General features: G+C 41.3%; 1 protein-coding gene across 6 annotated transcripts in view; it reads right to left on the bottom strand.

The window, feature by feature from the left end:
* Positions 1-25,353, bottom strand: part of LOC133362810 (myosin-2 heavy chain-like) — a 131,414-nt gene that overhangs the window by 37,714 nt on the left and 68,347 nt on the right. For 5 of the 6 annotated variants that reach the window (XM_061581754.1, XM_061581749.1, XM_061581753.1 and 2 more), the window contains exons 11-23: positions 24,921-25,096; positions 24,365-24,432; positions 23,722-23,774; positions 21,566-21,670; positions 20,858-20,961; positions 13,906-14,023; positions 12,423-12,493; positions 9,603-9,675; positions 8,611-8,673; positions 4,890-5,003; positions 2,596-2,703; positions 1,627-1,719; positions 53-118 (exon numbers count right to left, since the gene is read on the bottom strand). In XM_061581754.1, coding sequence (XP_061437738.1) covers positions 53-118; positions 1,627-1,719; positions 2,596-2,703; positions 4,890-5,003; positions 8,611-8,673; positions 9,603-9,675; positions 12,423-12,493; positions 13,906-14,023; positions 20,858-20,961; positions 21,566-21,670; positions 23,722-23,774; positions 24,365-24,432; positions 24,921-25,096 — 1,212 coding nt within the window. The remainder of the gene's footprint in view (positions 1-52; positions 119-1,626; positions 1,720-2,595; positions 2,704-4,889; positions 5,004-8,610; positions 8,674-9,602; positions 9,676-12,422; positions 12,494-13,905; positions 14,024-20,857; positions 20,962-21,565; positions 21,671-23,721; positions 23,775-24,364; positions 24,433-24,920; positions 25,097-25,353) is intronic. The other variant, XM_061581755.1, reaches the window with a different exon arrangement.

Below are 25,353 nucleotides of genomic sequence, written 5' to 3'. Positions count from 1 at the left end.
TCTCCCTGTGTGTGTCTCCGTGTCTGTTTGTCCAACTGCGGTTACAAGTTACCTTCTGCTTCAATGCTTCTTTCAACTTTTCCATTTCTGCTCTCATTTCATCACATTGAGCCTCGTTCTGTTGCCAACAAACACAAACGTTGCCGTGATTGTTTTTTTACCCTTCCATCTGGCAACAAAACTGACACCTTTCTACAAGGAGTCATGTTTGCATTGACCACAATACCTGCGGCCGTAATGCAAACAAAAAACACAACTCTAATAATGTATGCACTGTCCTTGAAGTTCATTGGTCCACACCCGAGACAGCTTTCCTTAGAGCCTAGTCTCACATGGGTTTGACCAGATGACGCCAAAAGGTGTCAGTTTTGCCGTGTGACTTGGCAACGTTGCTCGCCTGCGTAACATCGTCGGGGATTGTGAGCGCGAACGTGAGCGTGACGGTTCTCAATCATGATTTACCAATGGAACATTCTAGATTTGAAGCTTTCGTGACTGCAAGGATTCATATTCTGAGGTTTTTTTCAACCATTATATATACGGAGTGGTAGCTCTTGCAATCTCTCATCTACTTGATACGGCTGTCGTGGCTGTGACGGTTCCACATGAAGACGGAAGGCTTGTGTTGCCTCCGAAACGTCGTGATTTTTTTATTTTTTATTAATTTTACTTTCATTTTTTACCTACACGGTGACTTTACCGAAAGAACCAAGAAGATGAATCCTTGCAGTCACGAAAGTTTCAAATCTAGAATCAATTTGGATTATTCACGGCAGCTGCAACAACAATAACAACAACACTAACAACAACAACAGTAACAACAACAATAACAACAACAATAACAACAACACCAATAACAACAACACTAACAACAACAACAGTAACAACAACAATAACATGCCCATCGCGACATCTTGATAAAACCTCACCTCACCATATGAATAACAAGTGTGCTGTACCTGGCCCTTGCCCCCCCTCCAACCATTATATAAACGGAGTGGTAGCTCTTGCAATCTCTCATTTGCTTGATACGGCTGTCGTGGCTGTGACGGTTCCACCTGAAGATGGAAGCTTGTGTTGCCTCCGAAACGTCGTGATTTTTATTTTATTTTACTATTTTATTAATTTTATTTTTTTACCTACACGGTGACTTTACCGAAAAAAACTAATAACAAGTATAACCCGTAAAAACAAAGTTTTTCACTCTAAATCCTTTATATGCGTGGCGGCTAGAGTCCTCTCGTCCTCTGGCTTGAGATGGCTGCCACCTATGGGTCAGATGATTGTCTGCCAGTATTAAACAATTGCTAATTAAATATTTAATTTGTTTTCCCTAAACAGTGTAACATTTTGGAAAAAACTTTTCACGAACATTAATTGTCTCGCACAACGAGTCTGTGTGCAAAATGTCAGCTCGATTGGATCACGGGAAGTGGGTTAAAAAACGACCGAAAGATTTGCACGGTCCTAAGCAAGCAAGCACGCAAGCACGCAAGCAAGCAAGCACGCAAGCAAGCAAGCAAGCAAGCAAGCACGCAAGCACGCAAGCAAGCAAGCAAGCACGCAAGCAAGCAAGCAAGCAAGCAAGCGAACTTAATATAAATGATTTAAAAAAGATAAACTTACCACCGTATACAGATTTTCAAGCGCATCTTGATATTTTCGTTCGAGAGAAGAACAGTCGTTGCCTTTATCTTCCAGCTGCTGGTCACAGTCGCACTTCACGTGAGGATCGCAAACAAAAAGATGCAAAACATTTGAACGGCGTTTACCAACTCGCACAAACACCGAGGCGGTACGTCGAGCTCGATGTTTCGCTACGTTCCAATTTGTGTTTCAATATATTTCGCGAACATCGTAGGGACGGAAAGACGATGCTTCAAAATTCTTGCCACTAAAAAGAAATAAACCCAAAAATAAATACATTTGAACATTCACACCAATGTATCTGTGTGTATATTCACAGAAATCCAACACATTTCAATTTCGATTTAAAGCTTTCGTGACTGCAGGGATTCATCTTCTTGGTTCTTTCGGTAAAGTCACGTAGAAGGGAAATAATAAAACGGCTGCTGGCGTTGTGGCCGAAACGTCGTGAGAATTGTATTTTAAAATCATTTATATTAAGTTCACTTGCTTGCTTGAGTGCTTGCTTGCTTACGACCGTGCAAATCTTTCGGTCGTTTTTTAACCCACTTCCCGTGATCCAATCGAGCTGACATTTTCCACACAGACTCGTTGTGTGTGACAATTAATTTTCGTTAAAAATGTTTCCAAAATGTTACACTGTTTAGGGAAAACTAATTAAATATTTAATTACCAATTGCTTAATACTGGCAGACAATCATCTGACCCATAGATTGCAGTCATCTCAAGCCAGAGGACGAGAGGACTCTAGCCGCCACGCATATAAAGGATTTAGAGTGAAAAACTTTGTTTTTACGGGTTTACTTGTATTAAGTTAGATTTTTATTATTGTATTATTTCCATTCTACGTGACTTTACCGCAAGAACCAAGAAGATCTGCAGTTATTCTGAAGCAGCTTAAACACGCGAGGCGGACTCAGGGATGAGGTGCCAACTTCCGCAAGGCACCTTGTACTCTTCCACCAATGCACTCATTTCTGTGATCTTCAGCTGTGTCGCTCGCTCTACACCGCTTTTCACGTTCTCAATCTCGGCTGCAATCCTGCGGGATTGTGCCTGGACGAAGGGGGGGAAAACAACGGTCACACACACACACACACAACGTGCCTCGGAGTTTCACTCGGTTAAGAAATTCATTGCTAGTGCCAAGAAAGAAAATCTTTTGCTGCCTTTTTTTTAATAACGGTGATGCAAGTTAACGCTCCACGTATAAAAACGTAACATCTGCCACAGCACAATTAGACTCTAGCGTACTTTTATAACTCACGGTTTAGCACGCGCACGCAATAACACGCAATAACCCTCGTCGTTATACTAATAGGTCTTTACCCTTTTATGTGGCAACAAAACTGACACCTTTATACGAGGGATCCTTTGGAACCTCTCTTTGCCAGTAGCAAAATATGATCATTGGTTTTTTACCCTTTTATCTGGCGTCATCTGGTCCAACACCATGTGAGACTGGGCTCTAAGGAAAGCTGTCTCGGGTGTGGACCAATCAACTTCAAGGACCATGTGAGACTAGGCTCTAAGGAAAGCTGTCTCGGGTGTGGACCAATCAACTTCAAGGACCATGTGAGACTAGGCTCTAAGGAAAGCTGTCTCGGGTGTGGACCAATCAACTTCAAGGACCATGTGAGACTAGGCTCTAAGGAAAGCTGTCTCGGGTGTGGACCAATCAACTTCAAGGACCATGTGAGACTAGGCTCTAAGGAAAGCTGTCTCGGGTGTGGACCAATCAACTTCAAGGACCATGTGAGACTAGGCTCTAAGGAAAGCTGTCTCGGGTGTGGACCAATCAACTTCAAGGACCATGTGAGACTAGGCTCTAAGGAAAGCTGTCTCGGGTGTGGACCAATCAACTTCAAGGACCATGTGAGACTAGGCTCTAAGGAAAGCTGTCTCGGGTGTGGACCAATCAACTTCAAGGACAGTGCACACATTATCAGAGTTCTGTTTTTTTTTTTCATTATGACTGCAGGTATTGTGGTCAATGCAAACATGACTCCTTGTAAAAAAGGTGTCAGTTTTGTTGCCAGATAGAAGGGTAAGAAACCCATAGACTCACACAGAGATCCACAGACTCACACAGAGATCCACAGACTCACACAGAAACCCATAGACTCACACAGAAACCCATAGACTCGCACAGAAACCCATAGACTCACACAGAAACCCATAGACTCACACAGAAACCCATAGACTCACACAGAAACCCATAGACTCACACAGAGACCCATAGACTCACACATAAACCCATAGACTCACACAGAAACCCATAGACTCACACAGAGACCCATAGACTCACACATAAACCTATAGACTCACACAGAAACCCACAGACTCACACAGAAACCCATCTAGATTTGAAGCTTTCGTGACTGAAATGATCCATATTCTCAGGTTTTTTCGGTATAGTCACGTAGGTAAAAACATTAAAAAACATTAAAAAACTAAATAAAATAAAATAAAAATCACGACGTTTCGGAGGCAACACAAGCTTCCGTCTTCAGGAGGTACCGTCACAGCCACGACAGCCGTATCAAGTAAACGAGAGATTGCAAGAGCTACCACTCCGTTTATAAAATGGTTGGAGAAGGTGGTGGTGCAAGGGCCGCATACTTTTTAAATCCTTTATATTAAGTTCGCTTGCTTGATTGCGTGCTTGCTTGCTTGCTTACGACCGTGCAAATCTTTCGGTCGTTTTTTAACCCACTTCCCGTGATCCAATCGAGCTGACATTTTGCACACAGACTCGTTGTGCGAGACAATTAATGTTCGTGAAAATTTTTTTCCCAAAATTTTAAACTGTTTAGGGCAGGGGTCGGCAACCTACGGCTCCGGAGCCGCATGCGGCTCTTTACGGGCTGCTTCTTGACGATGAGTACGTATGTACAGTATGTACTCAGATGCATTGCGGCTCTTGAAATACTGAATTTTGTACCGAATTGGAAAGAAATGGCTCTTCTTGTTATTTTGGTTGCCGACCCCTGGTTTAGGGAAAACAAATAAAATATTTAATTACCAATTGCTTAATACTGACCCATAGGTGGCAGCCATCTCAAGCCAGAGGACGAGAGGACTCTAGCCGCCACGCATATAAAGGATTTAGAGTGAACAACTTTGTTTTTACGGGTTATACTTGTTATTAATATGGTAAGGTGAGGCTTGAGACTAAGAGTAGACTGCATAACAAAGGCTGAGCCTTTGTAAACAACATCGGTCAAGTTCGTTTCGCAAACCTCCTCCAGGCGTCTGATCTGCTCCATGTAGTCCGCTAACTCGGCGCTCTCGTGGCTGCGTGCTTGTTCGCCCTGTCGCTTTAGCGAGTCGACTTCAGACCCCAAATCCTTGTACTGCAACGTCAAGCAAGCACGGGCACGACGAACATTGCAGTCACGATAAAGACTGCTTCGGTTTTACCCGAAATTAACTCTGTTGCGAGTCAGTGACTGCTTTAGTGTTAAAATACGGTGCTGTATTTTTAGGCTCGTGTGTTTATAATATATTTTATCTAGATATCCACATTTTCTTGGTTCTTTCGGTAAAGTCGTCACGTAGAAGGGAAAAAATAAAATAATAAAAATAAAACATAATAAAATAATTCTCACGACGTTTCGGCCACAACGCAAGCAGCCGTCCTCAGGTGAAGAACAGGTCTGTCGGGGAGACAGCGTCTGAATGAAACAGCACACGAGCTTGGAGCGTATATATAAGCTGCGTTGGGAGGGGAGGAAAGGGCGCTTCGACAAAATAATTTGCATATCAAGAGGAATTCAGCATATTTATGGGAAATTTAGGAATGTGATTAGTACTACATATATATATGCTCCAAGCGCGTGTGCTGTTTCATTCAGACGCTGTCTCCCCGACAGACCTGCTCTTCACCTGAGGACGGCTGCTTGCGTTGTGGCCGAAACGTCGTGAGAATTATTAAATGTTTTATTTTTATTATTTTATTACTTCCCTTCTACGTGACTTTACCGAAAGAACCAAGAAGATGAATCCCTGCAGTCACGAAAGAAGCTTTACATCGAAATTCATATCCACATTTATTTAATATTTTTCTTCCGCAGTTTTTATCGAAAATGCGACATTTGATATCTCACACACCTGACGTGATAGACGACAACCTATGCCGGAATCAGCAGCTCCACAAAATTACCTTCACACCGTTGGAATACATATTCGTAGGTTTTTCGGTAAAGTCACGTAGGTAAAAAACATTAAAAAGTAAAATAAAATCACGACGTTTCGGAGGCAACACAAGCTTTTTAATGTGTTTTTACCTACACAGTGACTTTACCGAAAAAACCTAAGAATATGAATCATTGCAGTCACGAAAGCTTCAAATGTAGAACCGTTGGAATACCTTACGCCAGACAAAGTGTGTTGACCAGTGTAATTAGAGAGGCACTGCCATTGACCAGTGTGATTAGAGATGCATTGCCATTGACCAGTGTCATTAGAGAGACACTGCCATTGGCCAGTGTAGTTAGAGATGCACTGCCATTGGCCAGTGTAGTTAGAGGTACATTGCCATTGGCCAGTGTCATTAGAGAGACACTGCCATTGACCAGTGTAGTTAGAGAGGCACTGCCATTGACCAGTGTAGTTAGAGAGGCACTGCCATTGACCAGTGTAGTTAGAGAGGCACTGCCATTGGCCAGTGTAGTTAGAGACGCACTGCCATTGACCAGTGTAGTTAGAGAAGCACTGCCATTGGCCAGTGTAGTTAGAGAGACACTGCCATTGGCCAGTGTAGTTAGAGAGGCACTGCCATTGACCAGTGTAATTAGAGATGCACTGCCATTGACCAGTGTAATTAGAGATGCACTGCCATTGACCAGTGTAGTTAGAGAGGCACTGCCATTGACCAGTGTAGTTAGAGAGGCACTGCCATTGACCAGTGTAGTTAGAGAGGCACTGCCATTGACCAGTGTAATTAGAGATGCACTGCCATTGACCAGTGTGATTAGAGAAGCATTGCCATTGACCAGTGTAATTAGAGATGCACTGCCATTGACCAGTGTGATTAGAGAAGCATTGCCATTGACCAGTGTAGTTAGAGAGGCACTGCCATTGACCAGTGTAGTTAGAGAGGCACTGCCATTGACCAGTGTGATTAGAGAAGCACTGCCATTGACCAGTGTGATTAGAGAGGCACTGCCATTGACCAGTGTGATTAGAGAAGCACTGCCATTGGCCAGTGTGATTAGAGAAGCACTGCCATTGGCCAGTGTGATTAGAGAAGCATTGCCATTGACCAGTGTGATTAGAGAAGCACTGCCATTGACCAGTGTCATTAGAGAGACACTGCCATTGACCAGTGTAGTTAGAGAGGCACTGCCATTGGCCAGTGTAGTTAGAGAGGCACTGCCATTGACCAGTGTAGTTAGAGAGGCACTGCCATTGACCAGTGTAGTTAGAGAGGCACTGCCATTGACCAGTGTAGTTAGAGAGGCACTGCCATTGACCAGTGTAGTTAGAGAGGCACTGCCATTGACCAGTGTAGTTAGAGAGGCACTGCCATTGACCAGTGTAGTTAGAGAGGCACTGCCATTGACCAGTGTAGTTAGAGACACACTGCCATTGACCAGTGTAGTTAGAGACACACTGCCATTGACCAGTGTAGTTAGAGACACACTGCCATTGACCAGTGTAGTTAGAGACACACTGCCATTGACCAGTGTAGTTAGAGACGCACTGCCATTGGCCAGTGTAGTTAGAGAGGCACTGCCATTGGCCAGTGTAGTTAGAGAGGCACTGCCATTGACCAGTGTAGTTAGAGACACACTGCCATTGACCAGTGTAGTTAGAGAGGCACTGCCATTGGCCAGTGTAGTTAGAGAGGCACTGCCATTGGCCAGTGTAGTTAGAGAGGCACTGCCATTGGCCAGTGTAGTTAGAGAGGCACTGCCATTGACCAGTGTAGTTAGAGAGGCACTGCCATTGACCAGTGTAGTTAGAGACGCACTGCCATTGACCAGTGTGATTAGAGAGGCACTGCCATTGACCAGTGTGATCAGAGAAGCATTGCCATTGACCAGTGTGATTAGAGAAGCACTGCCATTGACCAGTGTGATTAGAGAGGCACTGCCATTGACCAGTGTGATCAGAGAAGCATTGCCATTGACCAGTGTGATTAGAGAAGCACTGCCATTGACCAGTGTGATTAGAGAGGCACTGCCATTGACCAGTGTGATTAGAGAAGCATTGCCATTGACCAGTGTGATTAGAGAAGCACTGCCATTGACCAGTGTGATTAGAGAGGCACTGCCATTGACCAGTGTAGTTAGAGAGGCACTGCCATTGGCCAGTGTAGTTAGAGAGGCACTGCCATTGGCCAGTGTAGTTAGAGAGGCACTGCCATTGACCAGTGTAGTTAGAGAGGCACTGCCATTGACCAGTGTAGTTAGAGAGGCACTGCCATTGACCAGTGTAGTTAGAGAGGCACTGCCATTGGCCAGTGTAGTTAGAGAGGCACTGCCATTGACCAGTGTAGTTAGAGAGGCACTGCCATTGACCAGTGTAGTTAGAGAGGCACTGCCATTGACCAGTGTAGTTAGAGAAGCACTGCCATTGACCAGTGTGATTAGAGAGGCACTGCCATTGACCAGTGTGATTAGAGAGGCACTGCCATTGACCAGTGTAGTTAGAGAGGCACTGCCATTGGCCAGTGTAGTTAGAGACGCACTGCCATTGACCAGTGTAGTTAGAGAAGCACTGCCATTGACCAGTGTGATTAGAGAGGCACTGCCATTGACCAGTGTGATTAGAGAGGCACTGCCATTGACCAGTGTGATTAGAGAGGCACTGCCATTGACCAGTGTGATTAGAGAAGCACTGCCATTGACCAGTGTGATTAGAGAGGCACTGCCATTGACCAGTGTGATTAGAGAAGCATTGCCATTGGCCAGTGTGATTAGAGAAGCATTGCCATTGAAACGGCTTGGCACTCACCTTGTTTTCATAGCAGCCGACCTTCTCGCAGAGTACCTCCCGTCGCTTGCCCAGCTCGCGAACCTGTCGCAGTTCACGCGCAACGGACGTGCTGGTCAGTGACCTTCGGTTTTTTCGGTAAAGTCACGTAGGTAAGACAATTTTTAATTAATGAAAGTAAAATGAAAGTAAAATGAAAGTAAAATAAAACAAAATTTAAAATTCACGACGTTTCGGAAGCAACACAAGCAGCCGTCCTCAGGTGAAAACCAGGTCTGTCGAGGCGACAGCGTCTGAATGAAACAGCACACGAGCTTGGAGCATGTTTATAAGCTGGGTTGGAAGGGGGGGGGGGAAGGGAGCGCCTTGACAATAGAATTTGCATATCAAGAGGAATTTAGCATATTTATGGGAAATGCAGGTATGTGATTAGTACTACTTATGCCCGTGCATTATGCAGGATTAGCAGCATCAAAGGGAGGGGATATGGGAAATGCAGGTATGTGATTAGTACTACTTATGCCCGTGCATTATGCAGGATTAGCAGCATCCAAGGGAGGGGATATGGGAAATGCAGGTATGTGATTAGTACTACTTGTGCCCGTGCATTATGCAGGATTAGCAGCATCAAAGGGAGGGGATATGGGAAATGCAGGTATGTGATTAGTACTACTCATGCCCGTGCGTTATGCAGGATTAGCAGCATCAAAGGGAGGGGATATGGGAAATGCAGGTATGTGATTAGTACTACTTATGCCCGTGCATTATGCAGGATTAGCAGCATCAAAGGGAGGGGATATGGGAAATGCAGGTATGTGATTAGTACTACTCGTGCCCGTGCATTATGCAGGATTAGCAGCATCCAAGGGAGGGGATAGGGGTAGCATTAATAAAGAGAAAGGAGTGTTAATAGTATGTAGCTGCAGTAACTAAAACCACCACGTAAGCAACTAAAGTATAAACTACATATTATCATCAGCATACTAAACATACTGTTTTGCGTTTTGTATTACCAAGTTTGTGCATGTCTGTACGTAGGCTCCGAGCTGTGCCTGGTGATGCGCTTTGACAGATTCCAACTCGTCCCTGGATTGAAAGAGAAACGCGTGACAGGTGTGCGGTGACAGTCCCACACGGTCCCTGGGACAGAGTAGTCAAGAAGGCAGCGCCGTCACTCCGCGCTCCGACTGCTTAGGGAACGGGGAACATTCAAAAGGTGTAAAAGAGAGCAACAGGGTCGGGTGAGCGTCAGGTGGGACGGTTAGACCAGCGCCAGAGGTCGCAGTCGGGTACCCGATACCCGTACCCTACCCGATACCCGTACCCTACCCGATACCCGTACCCTACCCGATACCCGTACCCTACCCGATACCCGTACCCTACCTGATACCCGATACCCGTACCCTACCCGATACCCGTACCCTACCCGATACCCGATACCCGTACCCTACCCGATACCCGTACCCTACCCGATACCCGTACCCTACCCGATACCCGTACCCTACCCGATACCCGTACCCTACCCGATACCCGTACCCTACCTGATACCCGATACCCGTACCCTACCCGATACCCGTACCCTACCCGATACCCGATACCCGTACCCTACCCGATACCCGTACCCTACCCGATACCCGTACCCTACCCGATACCCGTACCCTACCGATACCCGTACCCTACCCGATACCCGTACCCTACCCGATACCCGATACCCGTACCCTACCCGATACCCGTACCCGACTACCCGATACCCATACCCTACCCGATACCCGTACCCTACCCGATACCCGTACCCTACCCGATCCCCGTACCCTACCCGATACCCGTACCCTACCCGATACCCGATACCCGTACCCTACCCGATACCCGCTACCCGTACCCTACCCGATACCCGTACCCTACCCGATACCCGTACCCTACCCGATACCCGATACCCGTACCCTACCCGATACCCGTACCCTACCCGATACCCGATACCCGTACCCTACCCGATACCCGTACCCTACCCGATACCGTACCCTACCGATACCCGTACCCTACCCGATACCCGTACCCTACCCGATACCCGATACCCGTACCCTACCCGATACCCGTACCCGACTACCCGATACCCATACCCTACCCGATACCCGTACCCTACCCGATACCCGTACCCTACCCGATACCCGTACCCTACCCGATACCCGTACCCTACCCGATACCCGTACCCTACCCGATACCCGATACCCGTACCCTACCCGATACCCGTACCCTACCCGATACCCGATACCCGTACCCTACCCGATACCCGTACCCTACCTGATACCCGTACCCTACCCGATACCCGATACCCGTACCCTACCCGATACCCGTACCCTACCCGATACCCAATACCCGTACCCTACCCGATACCCGTACCCTACCCGATACCCGTACCCTACCCGTACCCGACTACCCGTACCCGGCTGGGTACGGGTAGTCGTTTGCGACCTTGGTGCGGCCGGGTACGGGTAGGCCGTGAGTCACTGGTGAGTCACCGTTTGTCACTCATTTCCCAACGTCTTGTCTCTTCTTACAATTCAAGTTCCTAGAATCAACCCACCCGCGCCTGCAACGTGGCTTCATCCCAGAGGTCGCAGTCGGGTACCCGATACCCGTACCCTACCCGTACCCGGCCAGATAGGGTACGGGTACGGGTACGGCCGGGTACGGGTACCCGTTTGCGACCCTGGTGCGGCCGGGTACGGGTAGGCCGTGAGTCACTGGTGAGTCACCGTTTGTCACTCATTTCCCAACGCAACCGGGTACCCGATACCCGTACCCTACCCGATACCCGATACCCGTACCCTACCCGATACCCGATACCCGATACCCGTACCCTACCCGATACCCGGCTACCCGGCCGGGTAAAGTGACTACGCGCAAACAGAAAACTCCGGGAAAAAAACGGCAAAGTCGTCCTGGAAAAAGCACCGTATCTCATCAACGCTGTGTGCAAGGCTCCCAGTGGGATGCAAGTCGAACAATCGCAACCATAAGACAGCGAGGATGAAGGTGTGGACCCATGCCGTGAAATAAAGACCTCACACCTCGAGCACAAGTGCCAGAGTCTTCGTTCACAGAGATGGGAGTTGTGTTTGTAACAAACGTACGTCAGAGGTCGCAACCGGGTACCCGATACCCGTACCCTACCCGATACCCGGGTACGGGTACGGGTAGGCCGTGAGTCACCGGTGAGTCACCGTTTGTCACTCATTTCGGGTAGGGTACGGGTACGGGTAGGCCGTGAGTCACTGGTGAGTCACCGTTTGTCACTCATTTTGGGTAGGGTACGGGTAGGGAACGGCTACCCGTACCTGGTCGGGTACGGGTAGCCATTTGCGACACTGGTGCGGCCGGGTACGGGTAAGGAATCAAAACCCGTTTGCGACCTCTGACGTACGTCATCCACAAAAGGAATATGTTGTGAATTGAAAAGCAAACAAAAAAATAAGTATAACCCGTAAAAACAAAGTTTTTCACTCTAAATCCTTTATATGCGTGGCGGCTAGAGTCCTCTCGTCCTCTGGCTTGAGATGGCTGCCACCTATGGGTCAGATGATTGTCTGCCAGTATTAAGCAATTGGTAATTAAATATTTAATTTGTTTTCCCTAAACAGTGTAACATTTTGGAAAAAAATTTTCACGAACATTAATTGTCTGGCACAACGAGTCTGTGTGCAAAATGTCAGCTCGATTGGATCACGGGAAGTGGGTTAAAAAACGACCGAAAGATTTGCACGGTCCTAAGCAATCAAGCACGCAAGCAAGCGAACTTAATATAAAGGATTTAAAAATAGGCGGGAACAACTTACTGTCGGTTTCTATTCTTCGATTCCAACTCGTGAACTTTGAACTGCAGCGAATCTTCGTTGCGTTTTGTTGCCTGGAAACAAGAGCAGAGGTCGTTTTGAAAAACAGTTTTGCAGTTGAAATGTCCAATACAGATGTGAATTGTCGGTGCGTCTGAGCCAGAATACCTCAACGATATATACATATTCTTAATTCGGAGCTCTCGTGACTGCAGGGATTACTCTTTGGTTCTTTTGGTAAAGAACCAAAGAGATATACATAGTCTTGGTTCGTTCGGTAAAGTCATGTAGAAGGGAGATAATAAAATAATAAAAATAAAACATAATAAAATAATATAATAATATTATAAATTTAAGTAAAATAATAAAATAATATGGTAATAATTTAATAAAATAATGATATATTAATATAATAAATTAGAATAATTTAAAATGATATAATAATATAATATAATAATGTAATAAAACAATATAATAAAATAATATAATATATTGAAATAATAATATTATAATATAATAAATTAAAATAATATAACTGCAGCGAATCTTCGTTGCGTTTTGTTGCCTGCAAACAAGAGCAGAGGTCGTTTTGAAAAACAGTTTTGCAGTTGAAATGTCCAATACAGATGTGAAACGTAGGTGCGTCTGAGCCAGAATACCTCAACGATATATACATATTCTTAATTCGGAGCTCTCGTGACTGCAGGGATTACTCTTTGGTTCTTTCGGTAAAGAACCAAAGAGATATTCATCTTCTTCTTGGTTCGTTCGGTAAAGTCACCACGTAGAAGGGAGATAATAAAATAATAAAAATAAAACATAATAAAATAAAAGAATAAAATAATATAATAAAATAAAATAATAAAATAATGGTATATTAATATAATAAATTAGAATATAAAATAATATAATAATATAATAATAAAATATTATAATAATATAATAAACCAATATAATAAAATAATATGATATATTGAAATAATAATATAATATAATAAACTAAAATAATATAATATGTTATTGTTATTATTTTATTATTTCCCTTCTACGTGACTTTACCGAAAGAACCAAGAAGATGAATCCCTGCAGTCACGAAAGAAGCTTTAAATCGAAACATATTTCGGTAAAGTCATGTAGAAGGGAGATAATAAAATAATAAAAATAAAACATAATAAAATAATATAATAATATTATAAATTAAAGTAAAATAATAAAATAATATGGTAATAATATAATAAAATAATGATATATTAATATAATAAATTAGAATAATTTAAAATAATATAATAATATAATAATGTAATAAAACAATATAATAAAATATTATAATATATTGAAATAATAATATTATAATATAATAAATTAAAATAATATAATAATATATGTTATTGCTATTATTTTATTACTTCCCTTCTACGTGACTTTACCGAAAGAACCGATAAGATGAATCCCTGCGGTCACGAAAGCTTTCAATACAAATCTTCACCTCAATGATGTTGTTAAGTTCATCTCTTTGACTCGTCATGTGATTGAACAGTCCAGTCAGCTCCTCGTTCTCCAAAAGCGGCGTCCCAATCTTGTTGCTGATGTCAAGGTTGCATGTTCTGTTAAAAAGGAAAGATTGTAAAGACACGACTATTTCACACGTGGTTACTTAGCTCCAGAACAAGTATAACCCGTAAAAACAAAGTTTTTCACTATAAATCCTTTATATGCGTGGCATCGGCTAGAGTCCTCTCTCTTCCTCTGGCTTGAGATGGCTGCCACCTATGGGTCAGATGATTGCATTGCACCATTAAGCAATTGGTAATTAAATATAATAATTTTGTCCTTAAAAGTGTAAAATTTTGGAATTTTTTTTTCACGAACATTAATTGTCACGCACAACGAGTCTGTGTGCAAAATGTCAGCTCGATTGGATCACGGGAAGTGGGTTAAAAAACGACCGAAAGATTTGCATGGTCGTAAGCAAGCAAGCAAACTTAATATAAAGGATTTAATAAGTATAACCCGTAAAAACAAAGTTTTTCACTCTAAATCCTTTATATGCGTGGCGGCTAGAGTCCTCTCGTCCTCTGGCTTGAGATGGCTGCCACCTATGGGTCAGATGATTGCATTGCACCATTAAGCAATTGGTAATTAAATATAATAATTTTGTCCTTAAAAGTGTAAAATTTTGGAATTTTTTTTTCACGAACATTAATTGTCACGGACAACGAGTCTGTGTGCAAAATGTCAGCTCGATTGGATCACGGGAAGTGGGTTAAAAAACGACCGAAAGATTTGCACGGTCGTAAGCAAGCAAGCGAACTTAATATAAAGGATTTAATAAGTATAACCCGTAAAAACAAAGTTTTTCACTATAAATCCTTTATATGCGTGGCGGCTAGAGTCCTCTCGTCCTCTGGCTTGAGATGGCTGCCACCTATGGGTCAGATGATTGCATTGCACCATTAAGCAATTGGTAATTAAATATAATAATTTTGTCCTTAAAAGTGTAAAATTTTGGATTTTTTTTCACGAACATTAATTGTCACGGACAACGAGTCTGTGTGCAAAATGTCAGCTCGATTGGATCACGGGAAGTGGGTTAAAAAACAACCGAAAGATTTGCACGGTCGTAAGCAAGCAAGCGAACTTAATATAAAGGATTTAATAAGTGTAACCCGTAAAAACAAAGTTTTTCACTATAAATCCTTTATATGCGTGGCGGCTAGAGTCCTCTCGTCCTCTGGCTTGAGATGGCTGCCACCTATGGGTCAGATGATTGTCTGCTACCATTAAGCAATTGGTAATTAAATATAATATTTTTGTCCTAAAAAGTGTAAAATTTTGAAGATAAATTTCACGAACATTAATTGTCACGCACAACGAGTCTGTGTGCAAAATGTCAGCTCGATTGGATCACGGGAAGTGGGTTAAAAAACGACCGAAAGATTTGCACGGTCGTAAGCAAGCAAGCAAGCGAACTTAATGTAAAGGATTTAAAAAAAGCAACAGTTGTGTAAATCCAAGAGAGTGCAGCGTATTCTCTGGATTATACGATGCTGTGGAATGTAAGATGCACCATAAACCTTGGCCCAGTGTCAATGAAGCTAACACAAATACACATCGATATTTATTTGGTAACAAAAATAAGTAACATTTAAAAATACTTTTAAAAAAAGACACGCTTTCATGAAATGTCCCGTACTGGTGAAGGCAGAACTCCACGACTCCAGGAAGTGGCCCCGCAGCTTGCCGTGACGTAAGGCAGCGCGGTGATTTACAGGCAACGTGAGTTGAGCGTGGACAATTAGACCCGTAAAAAAGATTGTTTAAAAAGATTTTATTTATTTCTAAAGATAGAATATAGTGTTGTCATCAGCGTGACACACCTATACCGAGTTCGCAGTCGATAGGACATTGGGAAGACGGTTGAAATAGAGTTACAAGATTTGAGGATACGACAACAGACAGAGTGAGTTAAATAACAGCGTGTAAAATGTTTAAATATATAAAAAAAATAATTGTATTTTTAATGATAGAATATCGTGTTGTCATCAGTATGACACAAGTATACCAAGTTCGCAGTCGATAGCACATTGGGAAGACGGTTGAAATAGAGTTACAAGATTTGAGGATACGACAACAGACAGAGTGAGTTAAATAAAAGTGTGTAAAATGTTTAAAAATATATTTTAAAATAATTGTATTTTTAATGATAGAATATTGTGTTGTCATCAGTATGACACAAGTATACCAAGTTCGTAGTCGATGGCACATTGGGAAGTTGGTCAAAATTGAGTTACAAGATTTTTTGAGGATGCGACAACAGACAGAGTGAGTTAAATAACAGCGTGTAACATGTTTAAAAATATATTTTAAAAATAATTGTATTTTTAATGATAGAATATCGTGTTGTCATCAGTATGACATAAGTATACCAAGTTCGCAGTCGATGGCACATTGGGAAGTTGGTAAAAATTGAGTTACAAGATTTGTTGAGGATGCGACAACAGACAGAGTGAGTTAAATAACAGCGTGTAACATGTTTTAAAATATATAAAAAAAAGATTTTTAATGATAGATTATAATCTTGTCATGAGTATGACAAGTATACCATTCTAGATTTGAAGCTTTCGTGACTGCAAGGATTCATACACTTAGATTTTTCGGTAAAGTCACGTAGGTTAAAAATGAAATTATTATTATTATTTTATTTTTATGAATTTTTAATTAAATGTTTTACCTACGTGACTTTACCGAAAAAACCAAGAGCATCAGTATACCAAGTTCGTAGTCGATGGCACATTGGGAAGTTGGTAAAATTGAGTTACAAGATTTTTTGAGGATGCGACAACAGACAGAGTGAGTTAAATAACAGCGTGTAACATGTTTAAAAATGTAAAAAAATAATTGTATTTTTAATGATAGAATATCGTGTTGTCATCAGTATGACACAAGTATACCAAGTCCGCAGTCGATGGCACATTGGGAAGTTGGTCAAAATTGAGTTACAAGATTTTTTGAGGATGCGACAACAGACAGAGTGAGTTAAATAACAGCGTGTAACATGTTTAAAAATATATAAAAAAATATTTTTATGATAGAATATAATCTTGTCATGAGTATGACAAGTATACCATTCTAGATTTTAAGCTTTCGTGACTGCAAGGATTCATACTTCTTAGTTGTTTCGGTAAAGTCACGTAGGTTAAAAATGAAATTATTCTTATTATTTTATTTTTATGAATTTTTAATTAAATGTTTTACCTACGTGACTTTACCGAAAAAACCAAGAGCATCAGTATACCAAGTTCGTAGTCGATGGCACATTGGGAAGTTGGTAAAATTGAGTTACAAGATTTTTTGAGGATGCGACGACAGACAGAGTGAGTTAAATAACAGCGTGTAACATGTTTAAAAATATTTAAAAAAATGATTTTTAATGATAGAATATAATCTTGTCATGAGTATGACACAAGTATACCATTCTAGATTTTAAGCTTTCGTGACTGCAAGGATTCATACTCTTAGTTTTTTCGGTAAAGTCAAGTAGGTTAAAAATGAAATTATTCTTATTATTTTATTTTTATGAATTTTTAATTACATGTTTTACCTACGTGACTTTACCGAAAAAACCAAGAGCATCAGTATACCAAGTTCGCAGTCGATGGCACATTGGGAAGTTGGTCAAAATTGAGTTACAAGATTTTTTGAGGATACGACAAGAGACGGAGTGAGTTAAATAACAGCGAGTAATAATAACAGCGTGTAATAATAACAGCGAGTAATAATAACAGCGTGTAATAATAACAGCGTGTAATAATAACAGCGTGTAATAATAACAGCGAGTAATAATAACAGCGTGTAATAATAACAGCGTGTAATAATAACAGCGAGTAATAATAACAGCGTGTAATAATAACAGCGTGTAATAATAACAGCGAGTAATAATAACAGCGAGTAATAATAACAGCGTGTAATAATAACAACGTGTAATAATAACAGCGTGTAATAATAACAGCGTGTAATAATAACAGCGAGTAATAATAACAACGTGTAATAATAACAACGTGTAATAATAACAACGTGTAATAATAAAAGCGTGTAATAATAACAGCGTGTAATAATAACAACGAGTAATAATAACAGCGTGTAATAATAACAGCGTGTAATAATAACAGCGTGTAATAATAACAGCGTGTAATAATAACAACGAGTAATAATAACAGCGAGTAATAATAACAGCGTGTAATAATAACAGCGTGTAATAATAACAACGAGTAATAATAACAGCGAGTAATAATAACAACGTGTAATAATAACAGCGAGTAATAATAACAGCGTGTAATAATAACAGCGAGTAATAATAACAGCGTGTAATAATAGCAGCGTGTAATAATAACAGTGTGTAATAATAACAGCGTGTAATAATAACAGCGTGTAATAATAACAGCGTGTAATAATAACAGCGAGTAATAATAACAGCGTGTAATAATAACAGCGTGTAATAATAACAGCGAGTAATAATAACAGCGTGTAATAATAACAGCGTGTAATAATAACAGCGTGTAATAATAACAGCGTGTAATAATAACAGCGTGTAATAATAACAGCGAGTAATAATAACAGCGTGTAATAATAACAGTGTGTAATAATAACAGCGTGTAATAATAACAGCGTGTAATAATAACAGCGTGTAATAATAACAGCGAGTAATAATAACAGCGTGTAATAATAACAGCGTGTAATAATAACAGCGAGTAATAATAACAGCGTGTAATAATAACAGCGTGTAATAATAACAGCGTGTAATAATAACAGCGTGTAATAATAACAGCGTGTAATAATAACAGCGAGTAATAATAACAGCGTGTAATAATAACAGCGTGTAATAATAACAGCGTGTAATAATAACAGCGTGTAATAAAATAATAACAGCGTGTAATAATAACAACGAGTAATAATAACAGCGTGTAATAATAACAGCGTGTAATAATAACAGCGTGTAATAATAACAGCGTGTAATAATAACAACGAGTAATAATAACAGCGAGTAATAATAACAGCGTGTAATAATAACAGCGTGTAATAATAACAACGAGTAATAATAACAGCAAGTAATAATAACAACGTGTAATAATAACAGCGAGTAATAATAACAGCGTGTAATAATAACAGCGAGTAATAATAACAGCGTGTAATAATAGCAGCGTGTAATAATAACAGTGTGTAATAATAACAGCGTGTAATAATAACAGCGTGTAATAATAACAGCGTGTAATAATAACAGCGTGTAATAATAACAGTGTGTAATAATAACAGCGAGTAATAATAACAGCGTGTAATAATAACAGCGTGTAATAATAACAGCGTGTAATAATACAGCGGTAATAATAACAGCGTGTAATAATAACAGCGTGTAATAATAACAGCGTGTAATAATAACAACGAGTAATAATAACAGCGTGTAATAATAACAGCGTGTAATAATAACAGCGTGTAATAATAACAGCGTGTAATAATAACAGCGAGTAATAATAACAGCGTGTAATAATAACAGCGTGTAATAATAACAGCGAGTAATAATAACAGCGTGTAATAATAACAGCGTGTAATAATAACAGCGTGTAATAATAACAGTGTGTAATAATAACAGCGTGTAATAATAACAGCGTGTAATAATAACAACGAGTAATAATAACAGCGTGTAATAATAACAGCGTGTAATAATAACAGCGTGTAATAATAACAGCGTGTAATAATAACAGCGAGTAATAATAACAGCGTGTAATAATAACAGCGTGTAATAATAACAGCGAGTAATAATAACAGCGTGTAATAATAACAGCGTGTAATAATAACAGCGTGTAATAATAACAGCGTGTAATAATAACAGCGAGTAATAATAACAGCGAGTAATAATAACAGCGTGTAATAATAACAGCGTGTAATAATAACAACGTGTAATAATAACAGCGAGTAATAATAACAGCGTGTAATAATAACAGCGAGTAATAATAACAGCGTGTAATAATAACAGCGTGTAATAATAACAGCGTGTAATAATAACAACGTGTAATAATAACAACGTGTAATAATAACAGCGTGTAATAATAACAGCGAGTAATAATAACAGCGTGTAGTAATAACAGCGTGTAATAATAACAGCGAGTAATAATAACAGCGTGTAATAATAACAGCGTGTAATAATAACAGCGAGTAATAATAACAGCGTGTAATAATAACAGCGTGTAATAATAACAGCGTGTAATAATAACAGCGTGTAATAATAACAGCGTGTAATAATAACAGCGTGTAATAATAACAGCGTGTAATAATAACAGTGTGTAATAATAACAGTGTGTAATAATAACAGCGTGTAATAATAACAGCGAGTAATAATAACAGCGTGTAATAATAACAGCGTGTAATAATAACAGCGTGTAATAATAACAGCGTGTAATAATAACAGCGAGTAATAATAACAGCGTGTAATAATAACAGTGTGTAATAATAACAGCGTGTAATAATAACAGTGTGTAATAATAACAGCGTGTAATAATAACAGCGTGTAATAATAACAGCGAGTAATAATAACAGCGTGTAATAATAACAGCGTGTAATAATAACAGCGTGTAATAATAACAGCGTGTAATAATAACAGCGAGTAATAATAACAGCGTGTAATAATAACAGTGTGTAATAATAACAGCGTGTAATAATAACAGCGTGTAATAATAACAGCGAGTAATAATAACAGCGTGTAATAATAACAGCGTGTAGTAATAACAGCGTGTAATAATAACAGCGTGTAATAATAACAGCGTGTAATAATAACAGTGTGTAATAATAACAGCGAGTAGTGGCAGTAATACAAATGGAGAGAGGGCGAATGATAGAGGGGTGCCCAAAAGCCCGAATGATCTTAGAAATGAAGCTCCACCATTCACCTCTGTTGACACAGTTCTGATTCCAGAAGCTTCACTGCCTTCAAGGCGTCTTTAAGGTCATTCTTCAAGGCACAATCTTTTGCTTTCATTCCGTTGAGTTCACTCTGAAATCGAACGACACCCAAGACGTCACGCCAGGATTGACGCGAACGGCACGTTTCCGCGCACAAAAGAGCACAATTCTAACGCGCGTTCGCCAACAACTTAACGGGGAAATGTAGCACAGGTTAATTTTACGATAGATTTAAGAAACATTTCAAATACCTTGCTTTCACCATTGGAACCTCATTTGCCAGTAAAAAATATATGATAATTGTTTTTTTACCCTTTTATCTGGCAACAAAACTGACACCTTTTTTTGTTGCCAGATAAAAGGGTAAAAAAAACAATTATCATATTTTTTACTGGCAAATGAGGTTCCAATGGTGTAAATGCTCACCCCGAGCTCTCATACTCTGATGGTGCGTTGTCTTTGAGTTGTGCGCCTTTTGGCGTCATCTGGTCCAACACCATGTGAGACTAGGCTCTAAGGAAAGCTGTCTCGGGTGTGGACCAATCAACTTCAAGGACAGTGCACATACATTATCAGAATTATGTTTTTTTTTTGTATTATGACTGCAGGTATTGTGGTCTATGCAAACATGACTCCTCGTAAAAAAGGTGTCAGTTTTGTTGCCAGATAGAAGGGTAAACAACCAATTATCGTACCTCGCTTTCGTTCATCAGCGTTCTCGTGGCGGCCATCTGCTGTTCCAGCTGACGGGTGGTTTCTTGGAATGAAGCTCTCTCTTGTTCGAACCTGTCCAAAGATTCCTTCACACAAGACACGGCACGAGATCAACACCCCTCCTACGATACCCCCAACGTATTTATTGCACACGATGGCCGGAGCGCTCTCGGATGTCGCCTGAACGTTCCGTTTCTCCCCCCTCCCCGTGCTACCCGGAGCTTGCCGGGAGCTAAACGTCAAACGCCTTGCCAAGCAAACTTTGCGACGCAACCCAGGGACTGTGCGGCAGAGGTCGCAAACGGGTTTTGATTCCTTATTTTTATTATCGGCACACAGAGAGAGAGATCGTCTCTGTGACGAGGCCTTAAATAGAGAGAGGGGGGGGGACGGGGGCGGAGAGAGGGAGGGGGCAGAGAAAAAATTAGCAAGTCAATGAGTAGGGTGACGTGTGGTACGGTACGCAAGCTTGAACATTAGGAGAAAGGGAGAGAGACACACTAAATTTAAATAACCTTTGTGCCAATGTGTTTTCTCTCTCTCTGTGGATCTTGGTGATATCTGTCTGCTTATATGTCTGTCTGTGTGTCTATGTTGTGTGTCTCTCTCTGTGTGTGTCTCTGTGTTGCTCTCTCTCTGTGTATCTCTGTGATGTCTGTCTGCTTATATGTCTGTCTGTGTGTCTATGTTGTGTGTCTCTCTCTGTGTGTGTCTCTGTGTTGCTCTCTCTCTCTGTGTATCTCTGTGATGTCTGTCTGCTTATATGTCTGTCTGTGTGTCTATGTTGTGTGTCTCTCTCTGTGTGTGTCTCTGTGTTGCTCTCTCTCTGTGTATCTCTGTGATGTCTGTCTGCTTATATGTCTGTCTGTGTGTCTATGTTGTGTGTCTCTCTCTGTGTGTGTCTCTGTGTTGCTCTCTCTGTGTGTATCTCTGTGATGTCTGTCTGCTTATATGTCTGTCTGTGTGTCTATGTTGTGTGTCTCTCTCTGTGTGTGTCTCTGTGTTGCTCTCTCTCTGTGTATCTTGGTGATGTCTGTCTGCTTATATGTCTGTCTGTGTGTCTATGTTGTGTGTCTCTCTCTGTGTGTGTCTCTGTGTTGCTCTCTCTCTGTGTATCTCTGTGATGTCTGTCTGCTTATATGTCTGTCTGTGTGTCTATGTTGTGTGTCTCTCTCTGTGTGTGTCTCTGTGTTGCTCTCTCTCTGTGTATCTCTGTGATGTCTGTCTGCTTATATGTCTGTCTGTGTGTCTATGTTGTGTGTCTCTCTCTGTGTGTGTCTCTGTGTTGCTCTCTCTCTGTGTATCTTGGTGATATCTGTCTGCTTATATGTCTGTCTACAGTTTTCTGGTTAGATTTTTGTTGCTATTTCATTTATACCATAATTCTAGATTTGAAGCTTTCGTGACTGCAATGATTCATATTCTTAGGTTTTTTCGGTAAAGTCACCGTGTAGGTAAAACATCAAAATTAATAAAAATAAAATAAAGATCACGACGTTTCGAAACGTCGTGATCTTTATTTTATTTTATTTTAATTAATTTTGATCATTTATAGCTGACGATGATTGCTTGTGTTGCAACAGAAACGTCGTCGTATGCTATTACTTAATTTATTATTCTATCTTTAAACGTGACTTTTCCGAAAGAACCAAAGAGTAATTCCTGCAAGTCACGAAAGCTCCAAATTACATTCTAGACTTGAAGCTTTCGTGACTGAAATGATTCATATTCTTAGGTTTTTTCGGTAAAGTCACCGTGTAGGTAAAACATCAAAATTAATAAAATAAAATAAAAAAAAAATCACGACGTTTCGGAGGCAACACAAGTCTCCGTAATCAGGTGGGACCGTCACAGCCGGATTAGCTGCATCAAGTGAAGCAATGATTCAAGATGTAATCCCTTATAAGCAAGTTGAAGGGGGGGAGGAGAGGGGGGGGGGGAGCTCATCAGAATGTGGTAGCCAATGAATGGAACGTATCGGGAGGGAGGGGGGGGCTGGGGATGTTTTACCTACGTGACTTTACCGAAAAACCTAAGAATATACTCCAAATTAAACTTATGGACTTCCAATTGTAGCGTTGAACATTGTCCACCCTCGTGGCTGATGTTGTGAAAGCGACGTGAAAATGTAACTCACCAGCGCGACCTTGTGCTCCGCATGGTTACCGTCACTTTCAATCGTCACATTATCTAGGAACAATAATCGATTGATCGTATTAATAAAAGAATATCAATACATGTTGGACGCGATGAAAATATATCAAGCAGACGTTAATAATGTACACCCGATGAGAGAAATCTTAATTTTAGAACTTTCGTGACTGCAGTAAATGATTATTTGCTTCTTTCGGTTAAGTCACGTCTAAAGATAAAATAATATAATTAAATAATAGCATACGACGTTTCGATTGCAACACAAGCAATCATCATCAGGTATAATGAAATAGCGACATAGAATCTAACCAGAAAACTATAGACAGACATATTAGCAGACAGATATCACCAAGATACATAGAGGGAGCAACACAGGAACCAGAGAGGGGTGATCATCTCTGTGGGGTGGCCTTAAATAGACAGAGGGGGGAGGAGGCAGAGAGAGGGAGGGGGGGGGGTTAGAGAAAACATTTGCATGTCAATGAGTGGTCCAAAAACAAGGTTCTGCGAGTGCGATGACACGGCAAGCAAGCCTGAAAATCAGAAGGACGAACGAAAATTCAATAATGTCGCACATGCGATAATAAACTCGCAATGGACATTCACGCTTGCAAAACGTTGCCTACCGATTTCTGTGCTTATTTCACGAATATTCGCTTCAAACCTGCGACGAATCTCTGCTTCATCGCTGCACCTGAAAGAAACGTAACAAGACGTCAGCCTCATTTAATTGTTTTAAAAATGTATCGGCAATGCAGCACACTCTCAGTGCAACACGAAGATCCCCCGTTTAGCCTCAACAGACCGTAGGGGCAAGTGCTGTTCGCAAGCACCTATGAAGGCTACCGGCACGGCACACGAGGGGGTGGGTGGCCAGCACCACGCCCGACCGCCTTTGTCTCCCCAGTAGCGATGTTTACACACCGCACCAGGTACTCATTTGAGGCTGAGTCGACCTAGGGGAGGCCCAGGACCGGTTCAGATAATCGTCACGCGAACGTCGAGTTCGTGACGTGCGTCAGAGGCCAGATTAAACGATGCAGAAAAGTGCATCGGTGAACAAAAGAGACCGCATTTGTTTTGCTTTGCAGATACAAACACAGTCAGATGTTCTCGGGAATGCAGATGTGGCAACAGCATCTCAGCAGCCTACTTGCTGCGCTGTCAAAGTTCACCACTTGCCTCTGGCAGGCTGCTTGTGTCAACTCGTGATTTTCCTTCTTTCGGTTGAGAAAAATAACTTTCAGGTCCAAAAGTTTGTGGTGCAGCCCGTCACACGATCGCCGCAGCTCTGTCGCGCGCGCGGCGTGCTCTCGCTCCTTCTCCGCATAACTTCTCTCCGTGTTTTGTATCTCGGCCTACAGCAGGAAGGCAAGAACATCCGTTTGGTCATCAGTGTTTCTGAAAGTTCTACGATGATTAAATCAACGGGGCAGGCGGGTGACCCGCTACATTTTTCAGATACAGCGCAAAGCTGAGATTTGCCAAAAGAAGGCAAGAGAAAAGCATCCCGTAAAAAATTCTAGACTTGAAGCTTTCGTGACTGCAAGGAATCATATTCTTAGGTGTTTTCGGTAAAGTCACCGTGTAGGTAAAACATCAAAATTAATAAAAT

This window comes from Lethenteron reissneri, unplaced genomic scaffold, assembly GCF_015708825.2.
Source record: "Lethenteron reissneri isolate LAM-NWPU_2019-01 unplaced genomic scaffold, ASM1570882v1 scaffold_1630, whole genome shotgun sequence".
In the NCBI taxonomy this organism is placed as follows: Eukaryota; Metazoa; Chordata; class Hyperoartia; order Petromyzontiformes; family Petromyzontidae; genus Lethenteron; species Lethenteron reissneri.
This window is presented reverse-complemented; position numbering and strand designations above follow the sequence as displayed.